The sequence below is a fragment of the Symphalangus syndactylus genome, chromosome 17 (assembly GCF_028878055.3).
Source record: "Symphalangus syndactylus isolate Jambi chromosome 17, NHGRI_mSymSyn1-v2.1_pri, whole genome shotgun sequence".
Classification (NCBI taxonomy): Eukaryota; Metazoa; Chordata; class Mammalia; order Primates; family Hylobatidae; genus Symphalangus; species Symphalangus syndactylus.
Window position 1 is genome coordinate 10,288,448 of NC_072439.2, and position 17,887 is coordinate 10,306,334.

A 17,887-nucleotide genomic window follows, 5' to 3' on the forward strand; every position below is an offset into this window, starting at 1 on the left:
TCCGGGGGGGTGGCAAAAAGAGCTTTATTTACACCCGGGCACAAGGCTCGCCGGGTGTCAGCTGAAGAAGTATGTGGAATGCTTCACCTGCTCCAGGTCGAAGGCCCCTGCGGAGGAAGCAGAGCAGAGGGCATGGGTGGCGGGAAGGCCCCGCCCTGACCCGCAGTTAGAGCCACCCTTGCGAGGCTGCCCACCCGCCTACCTGGCTTGGGCACCGCCTGCAGTGTCTGCTTCAGCTGGCTGGCCTCCAAGATCTTCCGGGGCCTGGGGTTGGAAACAGTGCGGGGTGAGGCTGAGGCCAGGTTTTTTGGGGGTGTGGGGGTTCCGGGTAGTTGGGGTCAGCGAGCGCCTTACTCGGAGCAGAACCGCTTGACCAGGAACTTGGACAGGTCCTGCAGAATGGGCTCGCTGTGCAGGTGGACAAACTGCTCCCGGCACACCTGGGCAGGAGTGAGGGGATCCCCAGGGGTGATCAGGCAGGCTCTGGGCACCACCCCTACCCAATGCCCTGGTGTGCGGGGCCCCACCCATGAGTGGACTGAGGCTCGGACGCTGGGGGCACCTGGTTCATGACGGAGACATCAGCTGCATGGGTCCAGTAACAGTCGTGCACAGAGACGAAGGTCAGGCCCTTCCTGCGGCAGAGCGGAGGGCTCGGGAGGGGAGCTCACAGGGCCACCCCGTGACCAGCATCCTAGCCCTGTGCTCAGCCCCCTCCACTCGAGGTCCAGGGAAGCCCACCCTCCTCCAGGCCTCGCCCCACCCCTTGCCCAAACATCCTGGGTTTGGAGTCAGCACAGGCAGAGGAAATATTCTCAGAAGCCTCCCCACCCCACACCTGCTGCCCCCTGGGCTGCTGTGGAAGCCTCAGCTCCGAGGGCGGCTACATTGTCCCCTCCTGCCAGGGCCACCACCACACATCCTGAGCGTTCCCAGCTCCCATGGCTGGTAGATTCTGCTGGAACGACCTCCACGTGTTGCAGATCTAACCACACATTGCGGTGCCCACCAAGAAATGCCCACCAGGAAGAGGCAGAGCCCATGCTTGGCTCTCCCTGTCAGGCCACAAGAGGGGAACTGCCAGGACCACCTACATTTGGGGCACACAGCCTCAGGGCCTCTGCAGAGGCCCCACAGACATAGCAGATCCACTCTGCCCAGTCCCTGCCCCCAGCACTGTCCCCTGCTGGACCCAGCCTTGCCAGCTGTGCCCTGGTAACCAGAACAGAGGCCCCTGGGAGGCGAGCGGCACCCACACCGTCCGGAGACGCCCACCTGTAGCAGTGCAGGGCGGTGAGCATCATGTGTGAGGAGTCCAGCGAGTGGATGAAGTTGGGCGGGAAGCCGTTCTTCTGCTTACGTGTGTTGGGCTTCCTGAGGACGGAACAGGTGCCAGTGGAGGCAGCCCAGGGACACCCCTAATTGGCTACTGTCTCCACTGTGGCTGCTCTCCCGACCCCCGGCCAGCCCCCCAGCCCGGGCCCCCCACTCACCGGCTGATGTCTCCGTTGTGGGTGTAAGTGATGCTCTGAATTCCACCTCCTAATTGCTAAAAAGGGGAAGGAGCCGGTGAATCCCGCCCGAGGCCCAGCACGGCACTGGTACACTGGGGCGGTGGTACACTGGGATGGTGGCACACAGGTGGGACGGGATGGCACACAGGTGGGATGGGGTGGCACACTGGGGCGGTGGTACACTGGGACGCTGGTACACTGGGATAGTGGCACACAGGTGGGACGGGGTGGCACACTGACCTTGACCTTGGACTCCAGGCGATACGGCTGGATGATGGGGACACCCAGGGGTGTGACCCACTCCACCACGGAGCCCGTGTGGGAGATGAGGCGGGCGCTCTCGGTCAGCCAGTGCTGTGGGACACAGGCCGTCTCAGGGCAGGGGGCTCAGGAAGGGGCTCCGGTCCACTTGCTAGGGGAGCCCTGGCCGAGCGGGGACAGGACAGGACAGGACGTACCTGGATGGCCCGGGTCCCCGAGAACATCTCCTGTAGACTCTTGAAGACCTGGCGTACGAGGTAGTGGGAGGCCTCCCACACGAACTCCTGCAGAGGGCAGGCAGCAGGTGCGGGTCCTCAGGGGCTGGCCCTACTCCCCCCCATTTCTGAGCAACTGAGGCCCAGAGCGGGAGGGGGGAGGGGGGTGGGGGATGGGGCCTGACGCTCACGCGGTCAGCAAAAGACGCCCAAGCCCTAACAGGCAGCCAGTGGTCTGGGGGAACAGCCAGGTCTCCTGCTGGGAGGCTGGGTCTGGGGCACACCCATCTGAGTTTCACAAGGCAGTGAAACCAACATGTTCGCAGCGCTACAGGCCTGGCACACCTGGGGAAAGTCGTTCAGCTCCCGGAGGCGCTTCTCAATCTGCAGGCGCCCGCCGTAGCGGGTGACCCCGTACACCACGGTCATCACCGTCTGCTTCACCACCTTGCGGGTGATGAAGCCTTCCAGCACCTGTGCCACCCGCGTGCCCCGCTGGGCGTCCTGCCTACGGAACACCTCCACCTGCACCACGAGGGGGCGGGAGGCGTGGGTCAGCCCCTCTAGCAGCCCAGGGGCCACCAAGCACCCACGAAACCCTCGGACAACACCTGCTTGGGAAGCCCCTGCCCCAGCCCCACCACATCCTCCGGACAGGCCAAGGTGAGGGCAGCTGGGGCCGAGACTCAGGGCCCGCACTGCCCCCACGCTGATGCCCCCGGGCAGCAGGTAGCAGGGCACGCCCTACCTGCGCGGCCACGCCGCTGTACACGTCCTGCGGCACATCCGAGGGCTCCAGGTTGACGGAGGCGGCGCCCACACTGTCGCGGCCCAGGGCAGCATAATGCTGCAGGCCATTGCAAGAACCGTCCTGAGGGAGGGGCCGCAAACGGGAGATGAAGGCTCAGAAAGGCAGCGATGTGTGGGACCCCAAACCACCCCCCAGGTCGAGCCGTTCCTAGGGCCGTGCACCCCCCAGCCAAGTGCACCGGAGCCCCCGCACGCTCCCGGGAGAGACCAGGAGCCACGGCTCCTGCACCCTCTAGGGCCACCTCCAGAGAACACCACGAGTGAAGATGAAATCTCACACCCTCAAGTCGAGCCCCAGGCCCAGTGCACATGGCATGGCCTCGGGGGCCCGACCCAGCTGGCTCACCTGATGGACGGGTAGGTGGGAAACATAGGCGGCAGGGTCGGAGGCGCGCACAGCCTTCGCCACCTCCATACAGCAGGCCAGTGTCTGCCAGGGTTCCTCTGCACCCATCCACCACTTTCGGCCCTGCAGGGACAGCGGGTGGAGGAGGGCGGGCAGTGAGTACCGGGCGGAATCCCTGAGCCCGCTGGGGGGCTGTGTTGCGGGGAGGTGGGAAATGGGGAGGAGACGCACAAGCGTGACGGTGAACACAGGACCCATGTGGGCGAGAGACGGGGCGGTGGCTGGATGAATCTTCCATAGCCACGGATGGAGAGTGGGGGCTGCAGGTAGACCGGGCTCAGACAAGTGTGTCCTGAGGCGCCGGGGAGAGGGGAGGGGGGGAGAGGGGAGGGGGGAGAGAGGCGGGCGGGGGACTTGGGGACGCCTGGGGAGGAGGGAGCGCAGGGGACGCGGGGGCCCTGGGGGAGGGGAGAGGCAGGACAGGCGGAGGACGCGGGGGCGCCGGGGTAGGAGGGCGGGTGGGGGATGTGGGGGCGCCGGGGGAGGGAGGGGAGGAGGAGAATGGGTAGGGGGCGTGGGGGGAGAAGGACGGGCGGGGGACGTGGGGGCGCCAGGGGAGGGCGGAGCGTGGGGAAAGCGGGGGCGCCAGGGGAAGGGGGGAGGAGGACGGGCAGGGGGCACGGGGGCGGGCGGGGGACGCGGGGGTGCCGGAGGAGGGTGGGGGATGCAGGAAGGCGGGACACGGGGGCGCCGAGGCCCCGCCCCTACCGTCAAGGGTCGGTCCGCGGAGTCCAGGATGTCGTCCATCACCTCCTCCGCAAAGGCCAGGCGCTTCTGCAGCGGCTCCCGCTTCTTGAACCCCGTGAGATTGACCAGGTGGATCTTGAGCCAGTCTAGGCCGTGCGGGCCGAGCGGGCGGCCCTGGGCGAACTCCAGCAGGGCCCGCGCCACGTCGCTGCCCAGGTGGTTGAAGTGCGGCGGGCAGGGGTAGGTGCGGCCACGGAAGTCCATGTTGTGCGGCAGCCAGAAGACGCAGTCCCGCAGGTGCTGCGCCAACGAGAGGCGGTACAGCGCTTCCACCCGCAGGCTGTGCATGTCGCGGGCCACCTTCTGGCAGTGTGCCAGCTCACGGCGCAGCTCGGCCTTGCGGGCGGGCGCGGCGCTGTGCTGCAGGTGGACCTCGGGCGGCTGGGGCGCCTCGGAGGGCGGGGCCGGCACGCCTAGCTGGGGGCAGCCCTTGGCCTGGAAGAGCTGCAGCACCAGGTCCAGCACCGGCCCGTTGACGCGCCAGGCGCAGTTGCCCAGTTGGGTGAGGGCGTCCAGCGCGCCATGCAGCGCGGTGGGCGGGCAGGTTTCCAGCAGCTCCTGGTGCTGCGTGGCGCCTTCCACCGTGCGCATAAGCTTGGTGGGGCTGAGCAGGAAGGCACCAGAGTGCGGCGAGGTCCAGGGCAGCGGGGGGCAAAGCATGGGCACATCCACCGCCTCGAAGGTCAGAGTGGGCTCCGCGGCCTTCTCCAGCAGCTGCACGTAGGCCGGGTGCGGCTTCAGGATGCCGATCTGGGGTGCGACAAGCAGATGGGTCAGGGCCCTGGTGCTGGGGCCTTCCTGCACCCACCCCTTAAACTTGGGTGAGACGGGCCGGCTCCCCGACCAACAAGAAACCAGTGTGGCCTCCCACGAACAGAAGCCACCTCCAGAAACGGCCGGACAGCTGCGTGGACACCCGTGGTGTGTCCCGAGTCCTGGGAGGTACCGACGGCTGCGCTGAGATCAAGGCTCCGCCCAGAGGCGCCAACCCCATGGGGTCCCTGGTCACCCCAGCGGGATGCCCCCCAGCTCAGGAGGGCACTGCTGCCTGGCACCTGCTGGACGTTGCGGAAGGAATACACGTGGTAGAGCACGGGGACAAGTCGGGAGGAGCGACGCAGCTTGTCCAGGCTGCTCGGCATCTGCGTAGCCTGCACCAGCATCTCCGCCAGCATCTTGCCGAGCTCCATCTGCACTGGCAGGGGCCAGGGCTGCTCCCGCAGGGCCTCGGGTGCCCCCAGCGCCTCCCAGTACTGCCGCGGCAGGCAGGGCTTGGGCACCTGTGGGACGGGGCGGTCAGGGCGCTGGGCACCGGGGCCTCTGAGCCAGATGCCCCACCGCCCGTGCCTGACCCCCGGTGCGGCATCTCTCAGCCCAAGCATACAGAGAAACAGGCTGAGACTTGGGGGCAAACCCGGCTGCCCTAGGGAGGGAAAGCGCCCACCCGCCACTGGCCCCAGACAGGAAGAGAGCGGGTGCGGGCCTCACCGTGGTGTCGGAGGCCAGCAGGCACAGGTACTTCCTGTAATGGTTCTGCAGCGCCTGCACCTGGCCACTGAGCCGCTGCCTCTGCACCACGTGCCGGCTGAAAGTGCGCGCACTCAGCTCCCGGGCCAGGGTGGTGAAGGACTCACCCTGGGCGGGCAGCGCCTGCAGGACCTGCGGAAGGAGGCCGTGAGTGCCTGCCCGCCCCACCCGGGGACCCGGCCGCGCGGAGGAAGACGCACCTGCAGGAGCATCCGCACCACCTCGCGCTCGTCCAGCAGGCACAGGAAGGGGTACAGTGAGAACCGACCCTCGTGCACCTCGCGCTCCAGGCGGTTCTTGGTCTCCTTCAGCGCCCGGCACAGTGCTTTCTCCCACTGGTCCCGCAGTCTTCAGGGTCTTCCGCTGCGGGGATGAACGGGCCCGGTGAGCCCCGTGGCAGCTGGCGGGACCCAGGCTCACATGACGCGGATCACCGCAGCTCCCTGCAGAGACCTCACGGCCCTCAAGGTCCCTGCTGTGTGTTCCAGGTAGCTCCTCACCCCGGCCTGCCCTCCGCTGGCTTCGGTGTGACTGACGCAGCCAAGAGCACAAGCCCAGCCGCAGCGTGCGCAGAAGCACAGGCCAAAACCCAACCTCGGGACCCCACAAGTTTTCCCTGAGCGACACCCAGGCTGAGATCCTAGGCCCTGCATGCCCAGACCAGGGCATGAGCAATTCAACCGCATACACGGAGCTCAGCCCCTGCGGCAGACACGGGAGCCCGGCTCAGCCCCTGCGGCGGACAGGGGACCCCGGCTCAGCCCCTGCGGCGGACACGGGAGCCCGGCTCAGCCCCTGCGGCGGACAGGGGACCCCGGCTCAGCCCCTACCGCGTGCGTGACCTCCTTGCTTGGCAATGTGGGCTTCTCCACAGACACCACGCACACCTTGCTGGCCAGCTCCACGCGGAGCTGCTTCTCAAAGAGGCACTGCAGGTCCTTCAGGGGCAGGTGCAGCTTCGGGTAGGACACAGGCCCATCCTGCAGGGATGGGGGTAGTGAGGTCGGGGGCTTGGCTAGAGGGAGACCTGCCCTCCCCTCCCAGAACCCCAAGACGTCATGGGTGCAGGCATTTCTGCGTCTCCTGCAAGTTGCTGGCTGCCATCGCTGACGTGGGGAAAAGCGGGCTGTGGGTAAAGTCAGTGCCAGCGGCGCAAACCAAAGGCCTCGGTCTCTCCTGGCCTCGGCCTCTCTAGATGGGACACGGCACCGTGGAGGTGGGGGGGGGGCGGGGGTGCTGGGAGCTGGCAGAGCCCAGGGAGACCATTCACTGCGCCCCCAGATGTTTGCTGTTTTCTTCTCAAACTTGGAACTGTGTGAATGTGACCCATCCAGAAATAGATGAATTAAAAATAACAACTAAAGCCTAGCGCTTTGAGAATCAAAGACGCACGTCCACACAAAAGCTTGTACACAAACGTTCACAGCCGCATGACTCATAGTAGTCGATAAGTAGAAACAGCCCAACATCCATCAACGGACGAACAGACGGGCACGGCGCGGCCATCCACGCACCGGAGCATGACTCAGTCCTGACCCCGGCCGCCTCACGGATGCACCGTGAGGACGTCACGCTCAGTGGGAGATGCCAAACACAAAAGGTCACGCAGTGTGCGGTCCCATTTCTACGAAATGTCCAGAGCAGACTCATCCACAGAGGGGGTGGGGATGGGGAGTGACAGGTGATGGGGACGAGGCTTCCTTTTGGGGTGATGGAACATTCTAGAATTAGACAACTGTGACTATACTAAAATCGCTGAATTACACCTTTAAGAGGGTTTTATGGCAGGTGAATTACACCTCAGTAAAAGACGAGCCCACTGCGTGCTCCTGGCAGCCCCACTCAAATGCGCTGCTCTCCTGTCACCCACCCTATCTCTGTGGCGCCCGACCACCTCGTCCCCCTGGAGCCCACACCCTCAGGGCCAAGACCCTCCCAGCTCTGGCTCCTCCAATCTTCTCGGAGGAGGGAGGAATTCAGGGCCCAGCCCAGGTGAGCCCTGGGCACCGGGGAGGCCCATTGGTCTGGTCTGAGCTGAGGCTCCAGGGACCCCCAGAGGGCAGCTTTGAGGACTGAAGTCCGTCTGCCAGGCCCCACGTGGGCTCACCTTGGCATACACGTCCCTGAGCAGCTTGGAAGTGTTGACCGGGGGCGGCAGCTGCGGCGGGAGGCTGAAGGTGGGCTTCACCTTGTGCACGGCCTTCAGAACAGTGGCCCGATCCTCCTCGGTCAGGGGCACGGTGGTGAAGAGTGCCTGCAGCTTCAGCCCCTCTTGGCTCATCTGTTCCAGACACCTGTGGGGCAGGAGGCCTGCTCTAGGGTCGGGCCAGCCCCACGCTGGGCTTCCACGGGCCCCGGGGGAACCTCGTGACCACCTCCTGCTAGCCTGCAGGTCTCAGTGAGGCTGTCAGGCCCTCTGGGGGTCCCCAGCCCCCACCCCAGGCACTGTCCCAGATCTTAAAACCCTGGCAGGGACATGGTGGGGGGTAGGGGGTGGGAGGTGGGGGGTGAGGGGTGGGGCCCTCCCGACACCATCTACCTCTCGATGGTCCCGGCATCCTGGTCCCGCCTCCCCATGCATTGGAGGGCGGCCGCATAGGACAGCAGGTCCGGGGTCAGGCCGGCATCCTTCACCATGAATAACACGTACACCAGCTCCTTGAAGGCACCCTGGGAGACCAAGCCAGGGTGAGGGTCTGGGGGGATGGCCCAACCTCCGCATCCTCCCTGCTCCCTGGAGATCCCTTCTCTGTAGCCACCAGCTCAGCAGGGGACAGGGTCACCAGGCAGGAGCGGCCAGCTGGGCAGACCGACGCGTCCCTGAGGTTCTGACACACAGGCTCTGCCTGCAGAGGCGGCCGCATGGCCCGCCAGGTGGCGCTGTGGGAGGTTCACGCTCCTCTGGGAGGCGGCTTGTTAAACCTCCAGGTTTGTCAATTGCATGGATCTTTTCAAAGGACTGACTTGGCTTGACTGTTCTGTGTTGTTTCTGCCTTCCGTTTCATCGATTTCTGTTTTAATTTTTGTAACTTCCTTTCATCTACTTGCTTTAGGTTTAGTGACAGCTTCTTCTAGTTTCCTAAGGTGAAAGGTGATGTATTTGGTCTGAGATGTTTCACTTTTTTTTTTCCCCCAAGATGGAGTCTTGCTCTGTTGCCCAGGCTGGAGTGCAGTGGCACGATCTCGGCTCACTGCAACCTCTGCCTCCCGGGTTCCAGCAATTCTCCTGCCTTGGCCTCCTGAGTAGCTGGGATTACAGGGACACATCACCACACCAGCTAATTTTTTTGCATTTTTAGTAGATACGGGGTTTCACCATGCTGGCCAGGCTGGTCTTGAACTCCTGACATCGTGATCTGCCAGCCTCAGCCTCCCAAAGTGCTGGGATGACAGGCGTGCGCCACCGCGCCCGGCCATCATCTTTCTGAATATAGGCATTTTGTGACTATAAATTACCCTGCAAGCACTGTTTTAGCTGCATCCCAGATCTTCTGAGAGGTGGTGTTTTCATTTTCATTATCTCCAAGTGTTTTCAAACTTCACAGTTTACTTCTTCTTTGGAAATTTTATTATTTTTTTAGACGGAGTCTCGCTCTGTCACCCAGGCTGGAGTGCAGTGGTGCAATCTCGGCTCACTGCCAACCTCCGCCTCCCGGGTTCAACCGATTCTCCTGCCTCAGCCTCCTGAGTAGCTGAGATTACAGGCACACGCCACCACACCCGGCTTAATTATTTTGTATTTTTAGTAGAGATGGGGTTTGGCCCTGTTGGCCAGGCTGGTCTCCAACTCCTGACCTCAGGGAATCCACCCGCCTCGGCCTCCCAAAGTGCTAGGATTACAGATGTGAGCCACCGGGCATGGCCCAATTCTTTTTCTTTCTTGGTAGAGAGGGGTGTCTCGCTCTGTTGCCCAGTCTGCTCTCAAACTCCTGGGCTCAAGCAATCCTCCTGCCTCGACCTCCCAAAGCACTGGGATTACAGGTATGAGCCACCACACCCAGGCATGTATAGCTTAAATATCCCCTGCAATTTCTTTTTTTTTCCATCTAATTTTTGGCTACGCACAGTGGCTCATGCCTGTAATCCCAGCACTTTGGGAGGCCAAGGCAAGTGGATCAAGAGGTCAGGAGTTTAAGACCAGCCTGGCCAACATAGTGAAACCCCGTCTCTACTAAAAATACAAAAAAAAAAAAAAAAAAAAAAAAATTAGCTGGGCGTGGTGGCACATGCCTGTAATCCCAGCTACTTGGGAGCCTGAGGCAGGAGAATCACTTGAATGCAGAAGGCAGAAGTTGCGGTGAGCTGGGATCTCACCACTGCACTCCAGCCCGGGCGACAGCAACTTTGCTATCGACACAGACTTGGAGACTCTGTCTTAAAATATACATATATACATAAAATTATATATATATATATATATAATTTTTTTCTTGTATTCGTTTTTCCTGAGATCCCTGTTCTGAGCAATTTCTCCTTTGACCCAGTGGCTGCTTAAGAGTGGCCTGTAACTGTAACAGACTATTCCAAAGGGAAAAACATTCCTTTACATCCTCCCACCCCATAGTAGCTCAACACATGCTGTGACATGAGATGGCCACACACCAGAGACATGAGTGTTGGGGCACTTTTTTTTTTTTTTTTTTTTGAGACGGAGTCTCGCTCTGTTGCCCAGGCTGGAGTGCAGTGGCGCAATCTGGGCTCACTGCAAGCTCCACCTCCCGGGTTCTTGCGATCCTCCTGCCTCAGCTTCCCGAGTAGCTGGGAGTGCAGGCGCCCGCCACCACACCTGGCTAATTTTTTTTTTTTTTTTTTTTTTGAGATGGAGTCTCCCTCTGTCACCCAGGCTGGAGTGCAGTGGCACGATCTCGGCTCACTGCAAGCTCCGCCTCCCGACACCCGGCTAATTTTTTGAATATTTTTAGTAGAGACGGGGTTTCACCGTGTTAGCCAGGCTGGTCTCAAACTCTTGACCTCAGGTAATCCGCCCGCCTCAGCCTCCTAAACTGCTGGGATTACAGGTGTGAGCCACTGCGCCCGGCCAGTTTTGGGGCAGTTTCTAAACAACCTCTGTATGGTAGACCTCGCTGACCACACACAGTCCCTAAATTGAAATATTCAGTTCTTCGCTTTCACCAGCTTCAAGTGTTCAGTAGCCACATACAGCTGTTGGCAGATGCAGAAAATTCCCAACTTCATGGAAAGTTCTACTGGATGGCGCTGGTTAGAATATGTGGCCAGGCACGATCGCTCACGCCTGTAATCCTAGCACTTTGGGAGGCTGAGGCAGGCGGATCACCTGAGGTCAGGAGTTTGAGAGCAGCCTGGCCAACATGGCAAAAGCCCGTCTCTACTAAAAATACAAAAATTGGCCAGGCGTGGTGGTGAGTCCCTGTAATCCCAGCCACTGAGGAGGCTGAGGCAGGCGGAATTCTTGAGCCCGGGAGGCAGAGGCTGCAGTGACCTGAGATAATGACACTGCACCCTAGCCTGGGCAACAGAGAGAGGACCTATCTCAAAAAAAAAAAAAAAAAAAAAAGAGAGAAAAGCAATGCCTTAGCCGGGCTAACATGGTGAAACCCCACCTCTACTAAAAATAAAAATTAAAGCAATCATCCAGGGGTGGTGGCGCACGCCTGTAATCCCAGCTACTCAGGAGGCTGCGATTGACGTCAAGCGACATCCAGGACTGCTGGCCACCCCCGAACACGGGGAGAGGCAGGAGGGGTCCCTGCCAGAGCCTCTGGTGAGACCTCGGGTCTGCAGACATCTTGATTTCAGACTTCGGGGCTCTAGTGCTGAGAGTGCGTTTCTGCTGTGCAAGCGGCCAGGTCTGTGACACTTTGTTAGGGGCCGATCACAAAAGCGCCCTGTGACGGTGTGGGCTCTCTGCTGAGGGAATTCATGGGGCTTGTGACCATGGAGGGGAAAATACACGACCCTCATCCTCAGTCTCCTTGGAGTCTGGCGCCCCTGCAGCAAGGAAGAACCAGGCAGCAAGCTGCCTCCACCTCGTGGTAAGGGCGCTGCAGACTTCACTGCAAGAGGGGCTCCACCTGCTCCTGCATTTCGCTGTCTGATGCATTAATAAAGAAGCACATCAAGTTCTCTACCACGAATTGGTCTTAATGTTGTGATAACTGTATTTTAACATAATAGTATCCCATGTTTACCCAAATATTAAGACAAGCTTTTACTGCTGTTTCTCAAATTAGGGCTCATGGGGTGGGAGAAAGCTGGGAACATTTGCTCCCTTGAAAGGGTTTGTAACCACCACCCTCCAAAACAACCAAGGGGTCCGAGGAGAAACTTTGGCCAGATGTGGTGGCTCACGCCTGTAATCCCAGCTCCTTGGGAGGCTGAGGTGGGCAGATCACGAGGTCAGGAGTTTGAGACCAGCCTGGCCAACACGGTGAAACCCCCATCTCTACTAAAAATACAAAAATTAGTCAGGCGTGGTGGCGAGCACCTGTAATTCCAGCTACTTGAGGCAGGAGAATTGCTTGAACCTGGGAGGTGGAGGCGGCCGTGCGCTGAGATCGCACGACTGCACTCCAGCCTGGTGACAGAGGCAGACTATGCCCCAAAAAACAAATAAACAAACAAACAAAAAGAAAACGGCAGCCAGGCGCGGTGGCTCACACTTGTAATCCCAGCACTTTGGGAGGCCGAGGCGGGCGGATCACGAGGTCAGGAGATCGAGACCACGGTGAAACCCCGTCTCTACTAAAAATACAAAAAAATCAGCCAGGCGTGGTGGCGGGCGCCTGTAGTCCCACCAACTCGGAGAGGCCGAGGCAGGAGAATGGCGTGAACCCGGGAGGCGGAGCTTGCAGCGAGCCGAGATCGCACCACTGCACTCCAGCCTGGGTGAGAGCGCGAGACTCCGTCTCAAAAAAAAAAAAAAAAAAAAAGAAGAAAAGAAAACGGCAAGGGAAATTGGAAAATACTCCAGATGAACCACAAAGAAGATGGGTGGGATGCAGCTAAAGCTGTGCTCAGAGGGACAGTGATGCCAGCAAACGCCCACATTTCACACAGAAGGATCTCAGCACAGCAGCCCCACCCTCCACCTCAGGAAACCAGAAAAAAGAGCGAAGTCAACCCCAACACCAAAGCCTCATCCTGACAAGCGCTCTGCAGGCTGCCCCGCCGACCAGGCCAAAAGCACCCCTTGCCCAGACAGGTTCAAGAGCCCTGAGAAAGACCAGAAGGAAATGCTCAAGGCATTAGCAGAATTTCTCCCTACTTTTTTGGTCATTTTCAACATTTGAGAGTCACACGTGATTTGTACTTGAAAAGCCTAAAAGAATTATTAAAATAGAAAACAAAGGACTTGAACTTGGGGGCTGAGAGAGAAAAGTCCAGTCTAAACGAGGGCAAGTTCCCGTCTCCAACGACCAGGGCAGGAGGCCCGGCTCCCGGCTGCACTCACCTGCCGCGCCCAGCCAAGCATCACGGTGTTGTACATGTCCAGCGTGAGCAGCTTCTGCTTCTGCCGGTGGCCGTGGTGGGTGACCAGCAGGTGGTGCGCGAGGGGCAGGTGGTCGGTGAGCAGGCAGCACTTGAAGAAGGCCAGGAGTCTCTGCTGCTGACTTGAGAGCTGGGCCTGCGTGCGCTGCGCCGACGGGGCCTGCTCCACATTGGGGCTCGGCTTCGGAGGGGCCTCCTGCAGCACCTGGGCCAGCTGCTCCTCCCAGGGGCTCTTGGGGGCCTGGTGCGTGCAGTGCTCCAGGCACCCGGCCAGGTGCTTGCTCAGGAGCTGGGGCTCCACCCGCAGGCGCTTGGTCAGCACCTTGAACTCCCCCCTCTGGACTGGCATCTGCAGCTTAGCCTCCAACCGCTGCATGCGCATCTGCTGGGTCCACTTATCCTTCTCCAATCTCTTTGCCCAGCGGCCACAGGGCACCGGGGTGGCATCCTTGGTGCCCGTCTGGACCTTCCTGGGTGGCTGGTGGCTACCATCTCCACTGCCACATTCTGGGAGCCGCGCCACATCCACCCTGTTCACCACCACCTCCGACACACTCTCAGCCTGCAGCTGCCGTACCCGCGCCTGGAGCACTGTGAGGGGCAGAGGGCGAGGACATCAGAGGGACCCCCCCCCATCCAAGCACCCATCTCTCTGGACCCCAAGCCAGGCCAGGAGGTGCAGGTGGCTGAGCTCGCCGGGACCCAAGGCGTGAATTCCTCGTATCTGCCAACAACGTTGTAAAGCCTGCCCCCTCCCTTCCGGACACACGCACCCCACCACCTTCTCCGCACCTCCCCACCCGAGCCTCACAAAACTCAGCAGCCCTAACAGGCTGCCACCGAAACCTGCAGCACCGCGTCTTCCCGGTCACTGGCCGCTCGGACCCTCCAGGTGCCCAGGCCCAGAACCCCGGGGTCTCTGACAACGCCCTCCGTCCACCTCTCAGTACCTCCTCGGGGCTTGCCTCCAGAATCTATCCAGGTGGCCCCTCGCCTCCCAGGCCTCCCCTGCCCCTGCCCCTCTCACTCACTGTCTAGCTCAGGGCCTCTGCACAGACCCCCGGGACCCTGAACCGCTCGCTCCCTGGCTCAACCGTGGCCTGCAAGTTCGCACCCCGCCTCAGCAAGACCCCCCAGCTGGTGGAGCTGCTGCACACACACTCCCAGGCTCCCAGCGTCTACGCTGGTGGACGCTGAGTCAGTAAACGCTGAGCCACTAGCTCACAGGGAAAACGCAGCTGCTGCTCGTGCCGCCTCAGGCTGCATTTTTGCGAATCAATCAATGCCTAAGTGTTCTGTATCTGTTTAAAGAAGTCTTACTGGAAATCTACTGCTGGCCGGGCATGGTGGCTCACGCCTGTAATCCCAGCACTTTGGGAGGCTGAGGCAGGAAGATCACCTGAGGTCAGGAGTTCGAGACCAGCCTGGCCAACATGGTGAAACCCCGTCTCTACTAGAAATCCAAAAAATTAGCTGGGCGTGATGGCGTGTGTCTATAGTACCAGCTACTTGGGAGGCTGAGGCAGGAGAATTGCTTGAGCCTGAGAGGCAGAGGTTGCAGTGACTCAAGATAGTGCCATTGCACTCCAGCCTGGGCAACAGAGCAAGATTCCATCTAAAAAAAAGACTGTCGAAATAGGCCGGGTGTAGGGCAGCGCACCTGTGGTCCCAGCTACTCCAGTGGTTGACATGAGAGAATCACCTAAGCCTAGGAGTTCCTGGCTGCTGTGAGCCGTGATCAGGCCACCGTGCTGCAGCCTGAGAGACAGAGCAGGACCCTGTCTCAAAAACAAACAAACAGGCCGGGCGCGGTGGCTCACGCTTGTAATCCCAGCACTTTGGGAGGCCGAGGCGGGTGGATCACGAGGTCAGGAGATCCAGACCACGGTGAAACCCCGTCTCTACTAAAAAATACAAAAAATTAGCCGGGCGCGGTGGCGGGCGCCTGTAGTCCCAGCTACTCGGAGGCTGAGGCAGGAGAATGGCGTGAACCCGGGAGGCGGAGCTTGCAGTGAGCCGAGATTGCGCCACTGCACTCCAGCCCGGGCGACAGAGCGAGACTCTGTCTCAAAAAAAAAAAAAAAAAAACAAACAAACAAACAAACAAACAAAAAAAAAAAACGAGGGGGGGGCGCAGGTGTCCAGGTACGGTGGCTCACGCCTGTAATCCCAGCACTTTGGGAGGCCGAGGTAGGCGAGTCATGAGGTCAGGAGATCAAAACCAGCCTGGCCAACATGGTGAAACCCTGTCTCTACTAAAAATACAAAAAATTAACCAGGCACGGTGGCGCGCACCTGTGGTTCCAGCTACTCGGGAGGTTGAGGCAGGAGAATTGCTTGAACTTGGGAGGCAGAGGCTGCAGTGAGCCAAGATCGCACCATTGCACTCCAGCCTGGCAACAGATTGAGACATCTCAAGAAAAAAAAAAATTGCTGAAATAAAAAGACAAGCGTGATGCCCGCCTTCAGAGTGCTCTAAAACTCAGGAGACACTTTTAGGATTAACAGTTGAGAGCTTTGTTTTGTTTTGTTTTTGAGATGGAGTTTCCCTCTTGTTGCCCAGGCTAGAGTGCAATGGCATGATCTCAGCTCACCACAACCTCCACCTCCCGGGTTCAAACGATTCTCCCGCCTCAGTCTCCCTGGGTTCAAGCGATTTTCCTGCCTCAGCCTCCCAAGTAGCTGGCACTGCAGGCGTTCACTACCACACCCAGCTAATTTTTGTATTTTTAGTAGAGACAGGGTTTCACCATATTGGCCAGGCTGGTCTTGAACTCATGACCTCTTGATCCGCCCGCCTAGGCCTCCCAAAGTGCTGGGATAAAAGGCATGAGCCACCGCACCAGGCCTCGAACTCCTGACCTCTTGATCCGCCCATCTCGGCCACCCAAAAGTGCTGGGATTACAGGCGTGAGCCACCGCACTTGGCCAGGTTTTTTTTCCCTTTATAAAGGCTCTGCCGTCTCTCCCTTCCGGGCTGGCTGATGGACGCAGACAGGATGTGGGGCAGGAGCAGCGGTGGGAAGCAAGCACAGGGAAGCTCCCACCTCCCTCCCACACCACCAGCCAGGCCAGGCCGAGGACCTGCCACCATCGGAGCCTGGGCTGTCCCTCCCAAGTTTCGAAGTCACCCAGTCTCCATTAGGCGCCTACCCCCCAGAGCCGAGCCAAGACAGCTGAGTCAGTCCAGGGTTCACGTTCTGGCTCTGCACATGTGGCCTTGGGGGGGGTCTCTCCAGAATAATCTTGGGCCTCACCTGTGTCCCTGGAGAGTGGGAGCACCTGGTGGGGTTCTGGGGACGGGGAATTACGAGCGCTCCAGGAAGAAGCCTGCTCGGCAAGGACGGGGCCCATGAGAGGCGCAAGAGACGTTCCAGCAACGCCGTCTGGGCGGGTCCTGGGACCCGAGAGGTGGAGACCGCCCTCAACCTGTCTCAGAATCTGGGCCTTCGCCTTTTCTCCCCGCAGCAGGGAGCGGACCCTCCTCTCCCGCGCCGCCGTGGGGGTCGCGCTCACCCTCCAGCAGCTCCACGTGGCCCCAATCCTTCCTGCGGTCTTGGTCTCGCTCCTGGGGGCTGGCGGACGAGCTCCTCCTGGGGCCGCAGACGCCACCGAGGGTCCCTGCGGGAAAGACAAGGGCGGCTGAGGGGGTCCGGGCGTGTGGGCGGGGGCCTCCATAAAGGCAGAAGCCGCAGGGTTGAAGGGCAAAGGAGCCCTAAACGCAGCGGAAACTCTCTGAGCACGGGCTTAAGCTGGAAAAAAAACTAAGACAGCGAAGGTGGAAGGGGCCCCGCCGCGGCGAACACGGGCGAGGAACCGCGGAGAGGGTTCCTCGCATTCGAGGTGCAGCAGGTCAAAGGTTAAGAGCCCTAAACACCACACCTGGGGTCAGGAGGCTCCATAAGAAACCACGAGTCAAAGGTCAGACTGCACTGAGGAGCCTCAGTCGGAAGAGCGGGCAAGGGCGAGTGGAAAGCGGGGCCGGGTCGGTGCGCTCTGCACGCCCAGGTGCAAAGGGGCAAAGGTCAAAGCGCCAAAGGCCCAGGCCGCGCGGAGAGGAGCCCGCGGCGTAGCCCCCAGGCTGCTTGGCCCTCTCCCTTCGTGTTACCTTCTTTGGCGGGGAGCCCCGGGCGGCCGCAGGGCCGCAGGACCCGTTTGAGCCCCGCCGCGCCGCGGCCCCAGCAAAGTGCCGACATTACGCACGCCGCTCCGGGCGCCGCCACCACCACCCCAGCAGCCCGGGCCTGCGCGTGCGCCCGCGCCGCCTGCCGGGAGTTGTAGTTTCACGGTCGACGGAGGCTGCGAAAGGAAACTCCAGCCGGAAGTGCACTGCCTGAACTACAATTCCCAGGATGCAGCGGAGCGCGGAGGCATGAAGGCATGCGCCGATGGGCGCTCTGAGTGCTTCCTCCAGCTGTTTTCAAAGGGGGGGGCGGGACAGAGCTGTTGCCGTGGCAACCGGGGGGGACTCTCAGGCTGTCTTCCCGAGGACCTCAAACCCGGACATTTTTTCTGTTTTTCTTTCTTTTTTGGTTTTGTTTTGGACGCGTTGTCGCCCAGGCTGGAGTGCAGTGGCGCGATCATAGCTCAGTGCAGCTTCGAACTGCTGGGGTAAAGAGATCCTCGCCCCTCGGCTTCCCAAAGCGCTGGGATTGCAGACGCCGCCACCGTGCCCGGCTTTTTTTTTTTTTTTTTTTCCAAGGAATACTCATCTAATAATGAGGACAGCATCTGCAATTTAGAGATTCCTGTCCGCAACCTTCATTGCTCCAACGACAACTTTTGGGTAAGAGCCGTTAGGATGCCGTCTTTCGTAGAGGAAGCTGAGGCTCAGAGAGGGCCACCAAGTTGCTGGAAGACACAGCACGCGCGACCTCAGGGAGGCTGCAAGGAGAGAAGGCCCCAGTCTGCGAGACTCCCAGCCTCCAGCTTCAGTT

The 17,887-nt window shown here is 60.5% G+C and overlaps 1 protein-coding gene across 1 annotated transcript; it reads right to left on the reverse strand.

Annotated features, from left to right (window-relative positions):
• Positions 1–17,211, reverse strand: POLRMT (RNA polymerase mitochondrial). Its single transcript, XM_055247965.2, is given in 22 exon segments — positions 1–107; positions 203–264; positions 355–440; positions 563–635; positions 1,276–1,374; positions 1,494–1,549; positions 1,755–1,868; positions 1,973–2,059; positions 2,336–2,515; positions 2,739–2,861; positions 3,147–3,269; positions 3,915–4,703; positions 5,009–5,233; positions 5,442–5,612; positions 5,681–5,825; positions 5,827–5,843; positions 6,311–6,460; positions 7,588–7,774; positions 8,020–8,150; positions 12,913–13,541; positions 16,467–16,571; positions 17,059–17,211. Coding segments are annotated over 22 exon segments (3,690 nt in total). The 5' UTR covers positions 17,147–17,211; the 3' UTR covers positions 1–57.
• Between the last annotated feature and the right edge of the window lie 676 nt (positions 17,212–17,887).